At 39.6% G+C, this 12,539-nt stretch overlaps 1 protein-coding gene across 6 annotated transcripts in view; it reads left to right on the top strand.

The window, feature by feature from the left end:
• PRKG1 (protein kinase cGMP-dependent 1) overlaps positions 1–12,539 on the top strand; it is a 466,559-nt gene that overhangs the window by 275,286 nt on the left and 178,734 nt on the right. Inside the window, exon 1 of one of the 6 annotated variants that reach the window (XM_084525162.1) lies at positions 11,236–11,404. The exons of the other annotated variants lie outside the window; for them this stretch is intronic. Coding sequence (XP_084381288.1) covers positions 11,397–11,404 — 8 coding nt within the window. The 5' untranslated portion in view covers positions 11,236–11,396. Of the gene's footprint in view, positions 1–11,235; positions 11,405–12,539 lie in introns of those variants that run through there. 6 annotated transcript variants of the gene reach the window in all.

The raw sequence follows: 12,539 nt of genomic DNA, 5'->3' as shown, positions 1-12,539 counted from the left end.
GAAAAAAAAAAAAAGTTTGTGATGTTAGGGACATAAATCAATAGCCTTTGCAGGGTAGGAACTCACCCAAAGGGAATGCTGAGAAGGTGGTACTCATGCCTCTGCTATTGTTTTAGCCTGAGCCCACACTATTCTGAGTATGTGAGGTATTTTTAGCTTATGATCATAGAATATTGCTTGTTTGGAAGGACAGTGCAGCATGCAGGTGTGCAGTGTCTGCGGTCTTGGATGTAGACTATCCACCGTTGTACAAAAACAGTTGAAGGAGTATCAGTTCAGAAATCAAGTAGATGAAAAAGCAGTGGGTGCTGAAGTGCTGCTGCCTTGGAGGACAAAAGTGTAATGCCATAACTATTCATAGTTGCAAGAGAAACACTGTTGATGCATGTTTGAGTATTGGTGGTTAAAGAAATCATCCGAGATAGTCTGTTGTGATGGAGGCAGTATGTTGTGATAATGTGAAAATAGAAAAGTTATTTCTGGATTCAAATGTGAAGATGCTTTTCCAGGAAGGAAAACCCATTGGAGAGGTTAAGTTATTGTCTTTATTGTGGTGTGCTTGAAGGCTAACAAAGGCAGTGTGTTTGCAGCTCTCAAAGTACATCTTTATTCAAGTCTCTGAGTACAGTACATATTTTTTACCTGGTAATTGTTGTGTTTTGTATTTGCAAAGTACAAGAAAGATTAAGTACAAAACCTTTAATGTGATTAGAAAAAGCTGTTTAGATGTGTATCTCGTTATTACAAATAATAATTTGTAATCGTTGAGAGACTTGGCAATCTGCCTTATACATACGAATAGTAGTTTCCCTTCAGAATCATTTAGCAAGCTGAAGTATGAAGATATAGAAAGTATTGATCTACAGATAGGCAAGTATAATTACCAGAAAATAATTTGTTATAGAAAGTAGCCATTGGCATTTATAAGTGCAGATCTCATTCAGAAGCTTTTGTTTCATGTGATATCCTGCTGAGTAAAGCTAATTTTTTGATCACTGAATCCCATAGATTACAGGTTTAGTAAATTGATTATTTTGCCTTCCTTGTCCCTAGTTTATGATGTCTCTTTTGTGCCTCACAATATGTATGAAAATATTCCCTAAGTGATGCAACAATTTTTCTAATGACTTTGCTCTTATTATTTACATGTTTAAGACCAGGAATACCTGGGTAGAGAGTTTTTGTTTGTTTGTTTGTTTTGTTTGTTTTAGTTTTTTGTTTGTTTTCTTTTCAGAAAAAAAAAAAAGGCTTTTAATGAACTATATTTTCCCCATTGTTGATCTGTAACCGTTAAGTTCTTGTTGATTTGAACAAAACAAAGAATGTGGTTCCTATCTGGGAGCTTCCAGTGAAAGTGAAACAAGGGATAAATGTAGGAGTTTCAGAGTAACGTGGAGTTCTACTCTTCAGACTTCTGCCAAAAAGTATTGATTTGTATCTGAGAGATCAAGATGAGGTTCTTTTCTCATTCTTGGGCTGACCTAAACCTGGTTCTCGCGATAATGTCATAACCATGGTGGTATCAGATACTTGGGGTGGCCCATTCTTAATCTCCCCTGGAGAAGAGATACACCAGGAAAAAAAAAAACAAACAAACAACAACAACAACAACAACAAAAACACAAAAACAGTGCAAATGTTTACTGATGCTTAGTCTGGATTTCAGGAATCTCTCACTTCCATGAGTTGTTTTTTTGGCTGTCAATTAAGATGTTTTTCCATCCACACAGAGCAGTTTCCTCAGGAAAGGCTGAGAACAGCCTACTCATCTGAGGTCTTCCAATCAAAACTACATGGTGAAGTGTGGAAACCATTCTTAAAACTTTAAGAATGGTTTTTTGAATGGCCAAAATTTCATCACTATGTTTTAATATGTATTTCTTGTGGAGGAGCAAGTACTTGGCTTTCCTGAGCAATTGTTGATGAGTTTTAATCAAAATGATCGTTTGGTTTTGGTTTTGAAATTGCGGCTTTTGCTTGATGTGTGTACTTTTTCTGAGGATCTGGTGAGAAGGCTTCTGCTCCTGGGGGTGGTTTTCTTCCCAGTTTAAAAGGTGTCAGCTTCATCTTGATGATGATATTAAAAGATAAAATCCCCCACTAGCATGAATTTGGTCAGAAAATAATTACTCAGAATTAGGGTGAGAAGAAGAAGGTGCAAAGTGATGTCAGGCTGGGGATGCAAACCACCTCTGGCAAACCTGCCTGCTGCTGGAGCGTGAACTAAAATAATTCTTCTAGGTTAAATTATTTCCAACTCTGTGTGTTTAAATAACTCTACAAAGTATCTTAGGAATAACAAGCTATCAGCACCACAACAACATGGAGCATATAACATTCTCAATACCGAACAGTGTCTGTATTTCTGGAGGCGTTTCCATTTGCATTAGGGAAGCAAAGGGGGAAAACTCATCAGCTCATACATACTTTCCTGGTGCTGCTGATCAGTGTCTCTCGGCCAGGCTCTGAAATAAAACAGAATGGAACAACTGGGGCTTGACCTCCTGGTTGCAATAACCAATACTAGTCAACTCTGGCACTGGAAGGCAGTGTGTTGGAATTCTGACCACATGTAATATTTCATTCTTACAAAAAAAACAATCCAAAGATGTATTTTAATTTCTGTTCCTCATTTTAGGAAGCATCCCAGGAATCTGGAGTGGAGTTAATGACTTGCGATGCACTTAATTGCCTGTTAATGTTACTTTGTGCTGAGCAGGCAAAAAGTGCGAGCTGAGCAGGCTACCCTGAGAGGCTTATTGCTTCTTTATCTAAAGACAGATAAAAATTAAGAGAGAAAACAAATTATTGTGATACAAGACACAGTAGCATGAGATTATGCACCAAAGAGTGCTCAAGTCAACAAATATATATATATTTTTTCTGAATGTTATTTCTATTAACTAGCTTGAATCTTTTGATCTTAATATAAATTCAGTTGTGAAGAAAAAGCTAAACAGAGATATGAAACAGAAAGGAAAAGAGTAGAAGGTGTATATGGACATCATTTTAGAAGATAAATATATATATAGCAGCTCAGGGATGAGTTGCTGAAACTTATATATATGTTGAGGTTCTGTTCTGAGTGGGAATAGGTTTAAAATGCTAATAGTCTCTCCCCTTTGTGTCTAAATTTACGAGAAAATAGTCAACATAAATAATTTGACTTGTCTAGATATGATTATCTAACAACAATTTATCTTTTTTGGTTTTTATTTCAGGGAACTAATTCTAATTTTATGTAGGTTCTGCATTCTTACTAATATTGGTAGGAACTACATTTTTGAAATAAAGTAAATTGGACTTAGTCAAGTTTCTAATGGAACATATTTTCCTTGGTGATTTTAGAAAAGTTCAGTAAATATTGCCATTTGAGTGTTAAATGTTTTTATGTCCAGCCTGAGACTGGTCTCATTTTCCTGTATCCTTTGCACATTAGCAAATTGTAATAATCATTTTATGCATTTGTCCTCTACTTTCATGAGATATATTTTTAATGTGCAGACAGAAGGTGACGGTTTTATTGCTTTTATGAGCATCAGGAATACGTTCTAAATTCGATTATATACTGTCTCTGGAAATATCACACAAGCGACTTGCCAATAAACACAACTCATAGATTACCTACCTCCTTAGTTTTTTATAATTACCAGAGTGATTTAAACTGTGGGATTTGAGTATATTATTGCTTGTGACTTCAAAAAATAAAGGTAATGTATATTGGGCAGAATAATTTAAACTTTTTACAGACAATGATAAACCTGTATAGTTATTTCTGGAAAATGATGAAAGAGTTTCTACAGCTCAAGAGAAGAGAAACTTGCAGTGTGTCCCAGCAGTTCACAGTGTGATTAGAAAAATGTATTTTGAAGTGTAGAGAAAACAAGGAATTATATACAATGAAAATGACTTCATGGAACATGCCTATAGGAATTACGTTGTTGAATTGAACTTTAGATAAAGAAAAATAAAGCTTAGGTTAAAATGCCCTCAAAGGGGCAGTAAAAATCCTTAAGTATTTAGAACTTAACTTCTTAAATATTTAGAAAATTACATCTGACATTCAGTGAATTAACATTCTGTTAAGCTGCTAGCAAGGAAGCCAAGCAGGACCAGCTGGCCAACACACAGTACAAATCATTAAGATACCATTTTTAACAAGAAAACCCAAACTGCAAAGCTTTGATAGCTTTCAAAGCAAATTGCAATATGTGTGTGCACAAACACATAGTTTTTTTAATGTTTTATGCAAGGATGGGAAAATAGAAGATATCAGTTGAAAAAAAAAGGTGGTATTCAAAACAGCTAAATAACGTGTATACCCTTATCAGGAATAAGTAAATACAAAACAAAAAATTATTTTCGGAGCATAGATTAATAAAACAGTTTGTATTAGAAGAGCCCCCCTGAGGTCATCTGGTCCAAATCCCTCTTCAGAATAGTAGGTTAATTTTTCTTTCCCTTTGCATTTGCTGAATTTGCAGTTTCAGCAGGCACCGAGATTCAGAAAGCAAGTGGCTCCCAAAAACCCCCTGCCCGATGGATTAAAAGGCTGTGTCACACTGTTTTGAGGCACAAAACCCCCTTCACAGGGTTTTGGATGCCAGAGGGACAGCAAAAAAGCAAGAGTCTCCTTAGCAAATAAGATAAATTACAACCTCCACAGACAGATGTATGCCACCAAATTTTTCTTAGACAAAGGAAAAAGGAAGTCTTTATTTAAAAAAATACATAACTTGAACCTTGTTTTATAGCCTCCCAAATGAAGACAACACTATCCTAAATAATGCTGCTCTGATTTGTAATTCTACTGGATCTTGCTTTTCTTCATCTGCAAGATCCCATAAATCTTACAGAATCACAGAATGGTTTAGGTTGGGAGGTACCTTAAAGATCATCTAATTCCAACCCCACTGCCATGCACAGGGACCACTCCCATGAACCAAGGCTGTCCAAAGCCCTATCCAGCCCGGCCTTGGGCATACACAGGTTCTCTGGGCAGCCTTTTCCAGTGCCTCACCACCCTTACAGTGAAGGGTTTCTTCTTAATGTCTTATCTTAATCTACCTTCTTTTAGTTTAAAGCCATTTCCCCCTTGTCATATTCCTACACCCCCGACAAAGTGTTGCTTCACAGCTTTCCTGTAGCACCCTGTAGGTACTGGAAGGTCACTTGTCGGGTCTCCCTGGAGCCTTCTCCATGCTGAACAACCCCATCTTTCTCAGCCCATCTTTGTAGGAGAGGTGCTCCAGCTCCTTGATTATCTTTGTCGTCCTCCTCTGGACTCATTCTAGTATTTCCATGTCCTTCTTTGGGGCCCCAGAGCTGGGTGCAGGGCTCCAGGTGGGGTCTCATGAGAGCAGAGCAGAGGGGGACAATCCCCTCCCTCACCTTGCCGCCCACACTGCTGTTGGTGCAGCTCAGGATGCGGTTGGTTTTCTGGGCTGCATGTGCACATTGCTGGCTCTTGTTTAGCTTCCTATCAACCAACACCCCCAGGTCCTTCTCCTCAGAGCTGCTTTCCATCCATTCTCTGCCCAGCCTGTGTTTATGCTTGAGATTGCCCTGACTCAGGTGCAGGACCTTGCATTTGGCCTTGTTGAATCTCATGGTGTTTGCAGAGGCCCAAGTCCCCCCAGATGGCATCCCGTCCCTTCCCTTCAACATGTTGACCACACCACTCAGCTTGGTGCCATCAGCAAACTTGATGAGGTTGCACTCCATCCCAGTGTCCATGTCACAGACAAAGATGTTAAACAGCGTCAGTCCCAATGCTCACCCCTAAGGAACACCACTCGTCACTGGTCTCCACCTGGACATTGAGCTGTCGACTGCAAATCTTTGAGTGCAACCATCCAGCCAATTCCTTTCCAACCACATGGTCCATCAATCAGATCCATGACTCTCTCATTTAGAGACAAGGATATCATGTGGGACAGTGTTAAATGTTTCACATGAGTCCAGGTAGATGGTGTCAGTTGCTCTTCCCCTATTCACCAATTCTGTAACCCCATTGCAGAAGGCCACCAAATTTGTTGGGCATGATCTGCTCATAGTGAAGCTATGCTGGCTGTCACCAGTCACCTCCTTATTCTCCACGTGCCTTAGCAGAGTTTCCAGGAGGATCTGCTCCATAATCTTACAACAGAGGTGAGAATGACTGCCCTGTAGTTTCCCAGGTCTTCCTTCTATCCCTTTTTAAAAATGGGGCTGATGTTTCCCCTCTTCCAGTCAGTGGAAACTCAATGGACTACTTCTCAAATATGATGGAGAGAGGCTTAGTAACTACATCCACCAGTTCCCTCAGGAACCATGGATGCATAACATCAGGTCACATGGACCTGTGCACCTTCAGGATCCTTAGATGGTCTCAAAGCTGGTCTTTTCCTACAGTGGGTGGTTCTTCATTCTTCCAGTTCCTGACTTCTGGGGCCTGGGCCATGTGGCTGGAGCTCTCACCTGTGGGAAAAAAAAAAAGACATTGAGTACCTCAGCCTTTTCCATATCCCAGGAAACCAGGTCTCCTGTTTCCTTCTGGGGAGGGCCTGCAATTTTCCTAGTCTTCCTTTTATCACCGATAATATCTTTATCAACCTATAGAAGCCTTTCTTGTTGCCCTTGATGTCCCTGGCCAAATGTAATTCTAACAGGGCTTTCTTTGGCTTTCCTAAGTGTCTGTTTTCAATGTTTTATCTACTCCCATGTAAAAAATGACTCTGAATCCTTATGCAGTGATAAAGTTCCCCATCTCCCCAGTGCTTTGGCTAATTATTGTAATCTCCTTTGAACTCTTCCCAGTATTTTACCCTGTTTTGCTATATGGGAACAGGACACAGTGTTTCTGGACTGCTCAAACTTGCATATAGTTTCAAGATTATCACTCTTTGGTCAGGTACTATTACTTCAACCAATGATAACAGAACTTTTTTTTTTTTGGAGGAGGAAGTTATTTAGGAGGAGCTGGCTATCTTGTTTTAACTCAATGCCTATGTGCTTTCTCTGATGCTGTGGCTGTGATCTGCATGCCTGTTTCCAAAATGAGTTACTGAATACTTAGGCTATTAATGGATTCTTTGGTAGATATTAATCACCTGAGGGAAGTAAATCGCCTCATCTGCAAACTTGAGAAATGATCATCAATAAAATAGAAATGACAGTGAATAGGAAATGGATTTGTGGGAATTGCTTTCAACAGCTATTGCTCACTTATTTTAACCATATTTTGATACCTGTCAGTGAGTCAGATTTTAATTAAAGTGTTTCCTTCTAAAAATATATAATGCTACTTTTAATCAAGATGCCACATAGCCTTGAATAAATCAAAGTATAGTAAATCAGTAAATTTGCCTTTTTCAGCCAGAGCCATAACATTATCATGATAACCAAAAAAAAATCATGACCAAAACCAAACAAACAAAAACAACCAAAAAGCTGACTGGCATAAATGATATTTTAAAAATATTTTTGATAGAGTCCTAGATTCACTGGTTCATTAGGACAGGCTCTGCTCATAACCAGGCTCACTGGATGCTGCCATGAGCAAAAAGGGGCAGCACAGCACATCCTGTGTTACAGGGTTTCAACACTAAAAATGAGTATGCCAACTTCTTACCTTTTAGGTCTGTCTCCTCTGGTTCACTAACATAACTCGGGCTATTTTCAGCATCATGTTTCCATTCTGACTTGTTTCTGTCTACAACAGAAGTCATGTCCCACCTTTCCCATGTATTAGATCTCTATCTAATAATCACGTTATCTGAAGGAATACCCACTAAAAAATCCCCAAAACTCTAGTTTCAGTACTGTTTTTATCACTCTTTCAAAACATGCAAATGGAAAAGTTTTAAATGTTTGACCATAGTCAAAAGATCATTGCTTATCAATGATCTCAGTCCCTATCAACTCAGAAAGATTGAAATAGAATCATAAAATCATCTAGGTTGGAAAATACTTTCAAAGTCATCAAGTCCAACCATCAACCTGTCTTACTGAGTCCTGTCACTAAACAATGTCCCTTAGTGCCATGTCCACACATCTCATAAATATCTCCAGAGATGGCAACTTCACCTCTTCCCTGGGCAACCCATTTATTTCAATTCTTGGTAACCCACTCAGTGAAGAAAGTCTTCCAAATATCAAATATAAACCTCCTCTGGCACAACTTGGCCATTTCCTCACATCCTATTGTTTATTACTTGAGATAAGAGATCAGCATGCTACAATCTCCTTTGAGATAGTTGTAGAGAATGATGAGGTCTCCCCTGAGCCTCCTCTTTTCCAGACTGAACAACCCCAGTTCCCTCAGACGCTCTTTTTAAGTCTTGTTTTCTAGTCCCTTCACCAGCTTTGTTGGTCTTCTCTGCACACGCTCAAGCAACTCTGAGCACAGCACTCAAGGTACAGACTGACCAGTGACATGTACAAGGGACAATCACTTCCCCAGTCCTGCTAGCCATGCTATTTCTGATACAAGCCAGGGTGCCACTGGCCTTCTTTGTCACCTGGGCACACTGCTTGCTCATGTACAGCCCTTGTGGACCAACACCCTCAGGCCCATTTCCTCTGGGCAGCTTTCCAGCCTCTCTTCTTCAGACCTGTAGCCCATTGTGGGGTTGTTAGGACCCAAGCACAGCACCTGGCACTTAGCCTTGTTGAATGCCATACAACTGGATGCAGCCATCAGTCCAGCATATCCAGATCCCTCTGCAGAGTCTTCCTAGCCTCAAGCAGATCAACACCCTCACAGAACTTAGTGTCATCTGCAAATTTACTGAGTGTGCACTTGATCACCTCATCCAGATGGTTAATAAAAATATTACACAAAACTGGCCGCAATATGAAGACCTGGGGAACACCACTTGCGACTGACCACCAACCAGATTTAAGCCCATTCATGACAATCCTTTGGGCCCAGCCATCCAGCCAGTTCTTCATCCAGTGAATTGCACATTTGTGCACGCCCTAAGCAGCCAGTTTTTCCAGGAGAATACTGTGGGAAACCATGTGAAATGCTTTATTAAAATCCAAGGAATTCACAGCCTTTCCCTCATCTATTAAGCTGTTCGTCTTACCGTAGGAGGAGATCAGGTTAGTATAGTAGTGTTCTCACTGACATTCATATTGGGGATAAAGAGGCATTTATGTAGCATGTTGATGTTTTGTAATATGTTGAATAGCAATTATTTCAACAAGCTGATAGAAGTTAGTGAAGCTTTCATGTTGCAGTGGAAAAAAATGGAAATATAAGATGTACTGGATAGAGCAAAGTTACGCATCTGTTGTCATTTAAGTGGAGAAAGATAAATGGAGCTTTCAGAAAGCTACAGTGCAGCTGAACATATCCAACATGTATTGGCTCAATAACGTCCATTAAATTTCCCAAGAATTTGCCCACCAGTACGAATGGCCATTACAAGGGTCAACTGAACCATGGTCAGTCCGTGTCACTGCCTACCAAGAAGTTTCTCCCATTCTCCAAACAAGTTTGTAACTGGAGTGCATTGTAGATACACCCACGTGTCTAGATCTGTGCTCACCCTGCTTTTCATCCAACCCAAGATGTCTTTTGACTCCAGTTTGAGTCAGCTTGATATTGTGCTCCCAACAGACACTTTCAGGCACCTGGTCTTAACAGAGGTATCTTAAAAAATTGGGAGCCAGTTTTAGGGTTACAGCCCCTACAGCTGGTCTTAGAGCAAATACAGAGGAAGGAATAAGTAACGAGTGTTTGGCAGCAGCTGAGTAGGGTTCTACTTAACAGTTTAAATAATCTTCCCGTCATTTTTGTTTGTTTGTTTGTTCTTTTTGTTTTGTTTTGTTTTGTTTTGTTTTGTTTCCCATTATATTGCTTGCCTGTTTGCAATATTCCCAAGATTGTTGGGAAACAATTGAATTTTCAGACCTTATTTTGAATCTGTCAATCTTATTTGATCATTTCTTCAATACAATCCCAGCAACTTGAAAATGCTCAACATTTAATTTATTTTCAGCTGCGTTCCATTTTCAGAGAGAAAAAAAAAAAGTATTGAGGTTTGTTGTACATAGCAAATTTTTGACTCCCAAGATGCAAGGATTTTACTGATGGGAGAAAAAAAATCAACGACATCATAAACTCAAAGATTAAATTATTCTTCTGTTTTCTTTAATTCAATAAAAGGACTGAAACTTATACTAGAGAAAAGGAGGTATATCACTTACAGCTTTAGAGCCATTTCAGAGGTATTTGGTGTACTGGGCCTCCTAAAACCTGTGGTAGTATTATACATTTCAAACTCTACTCAGTCAAAGGTCTCTGCAACATTTATAAAGGCATTCAAAGATAACAGAGGAGTTCAACAAAAAGATGAAGAGCAACAGCAGCAGCTGTTCCACAAGTATGAATAAAAGCCATTAGAAATAAAGAATTAAGACAACCCATCTGTTAGCCTTCAAAAGTTCACAAAGGATAAATGTCCCAAATTACACCCCCAAATCAATAATGTGTGTGCCATTCTTACTGCTGTGACCAGCAAATGAGCACACTGCTGAGAGAATGACTTTTCTTAAAATAGGAAGGGATATGCTGGCAGTATATTTTTGCCTTGGGCAAATCTTGAAGTCAGTGTTCCTCTTCTGTCTCCAACTGAGTAGTAATTATTCAATGCTGCTCTGTGGTTGTGCAGGTTAGAAATTAGGAAGTGGGCTTTTTGCCCTTTGATGTGTTTAGAGACTGGCTTAGGCTGGCTAGTATATCCTGGATGTCTTGAAGTAGTTGCTGATAAAACCTGGGGCTTGCACCAACACTGCTTGTCTGTAAGAATGTCTGAAATGCCTCCATCAAGCAGTCTGAGATGAATTGACATGATGCTATTCTCATATTTTCATGCAAATCTGGTTGCTTGAGATCTGTACCATGAAGAGGAATGAGCTCTTTCTGGATTCTGATTCCTTTTTCATAGTTTATTTCTCTGTGGAGGAATTAAATAAGTCAATTCCTGGAAGACTATTCTCAGTGATGATCTACTAATCAAAAGCGCTTTTGTTTGGACTTGTCTGTGTGTGAATCATCCAGAGCGCATTGATCTGGGCAGAGAAGTTCAAGATTACCCCTGAATTCTGCTGTTTTTTACTGAATCTAGCAATTGATGACACTGCCAAACACAGGGTGAGCTTATGTGGCAAGGTTTTGTTAGCAGGGGCTGCAGGAGTGGCCTCTGTGAGCAGAGCCCAGCAGCTGCCCCATATTAGAGAAGAACTAGCTCCAGCTGGCTGCAAAAGAGAACTGCTGCCAGCCAGAGCTGAGCTGTGGGCAATGCTGGTTGTGCCTCTGGGAGAACACATTGAAGAAAGGAAAAAAATGCTGTGCAACAGCAGATAGGAGACAGGAGTGATAAAGTGTGAGAGAAACGTGATTGCAGATGCTAAGGTCAGTGAAGGAGGGGAGGAGATGCTCCAAGTGCTAGGGCAGAAGTTCCACTGCAGTAGTTCTTGAAGAGCAGCTGCCTGTGGAAAGCCCACTCAGGATCAGTTCGGGAAGGATGGTAGCCCATGGGAGGGACCCCATGCTGGAGCAGGGGCAGGGAGTGACCATGAAGAATTGGCAGAGACACAGTGTCATGGACTGACCGCACCCCCCATTCCCTGGTCCCCTGGACTTCTGGGGAGGAAGATGTAGAAGAGGTTGGATGAGGGGTAGGTGTTTTTAGTTTGCTTTTAGTTCTCACTGTTCTAATGTGTTAGTAATAGTCAATAAATTATATTAATCTCCCTATCTTGAGTCTGTTTTAGCCCATGACAATAATTGGTGAATGATGCTGCCCTTACCTCAACCCTTGAGCCCTTTTTCATTGCATTTTTCTCTTCCTGTTCCTTTGCGGATGGGGAGTGAGGCAATGGTCTGGTGGAATTCAGCTGCTCATCAGGATGAAACCACACCACAGGGTCACCCATCAAAATCACTACATAGGATTGTGCTGGGCAGGATTTTCTTTTTTTTTTTTTTTTTTTTTTTTTTTTTTTTTTTTTTTTTAAATCACATATAATAGATTGTCTGTAGTACAAAAACTCTTCTGACGTTTCATGTAGTAATCAATAAAAAAAAAAAAAAGAGAAGGTGTTCAGGTATTCTAATGCTTACTTTGTGAATCATCCAGGTTCAGTCAATGGCTGCATTAGGGAGTAACTTTTCCTCAGTGTTGGGTCTGTAACAGTGAACTTCAGGTCCCTTTGGTTTGATGGACACTGAAAGAAGTTGCTTGGGAGAATGAAAAATGCTTGTGATTCTGATGATCTTAAACACATTTACAGTTGTTTTTTTTTTTTTTTTTTTTTTTTTAATATATATATATTTATGTAATTTTGAAGGCAGAAAACTAAATCTTTTTATATGTCCTTTTAATACTGCTAGTTAAAAGGCGGTAGGCAGGAAACAGCATTAGAACAGCATAACAGCAGCAAACATTGCAAAACAGAGTCTGTGCTTTGAAAACAGTATTGTCAGTGTCTTCTTGAAAGAGATATTGTTATGACAATTTGCTGTCAAGTGCAGTAGACATCTGTTA

The sequence above is a fragment of the Aythya ferina genome (genome assembly GCF_964211825.1).
Source record: "Aythya ferina genome assembly, chromosome: 7".
Lineage (NCBI taxonomy): Eukaryota > Metazoa > Chordata > Aves > Anseriformes > Anatidae > Aythya > Aythya ferina.
The sequence above is the reverse complement of the archived record's forward strand: the minus strand, read 5'-3'. Positions and strand labels throughout refer to the sequence as shown.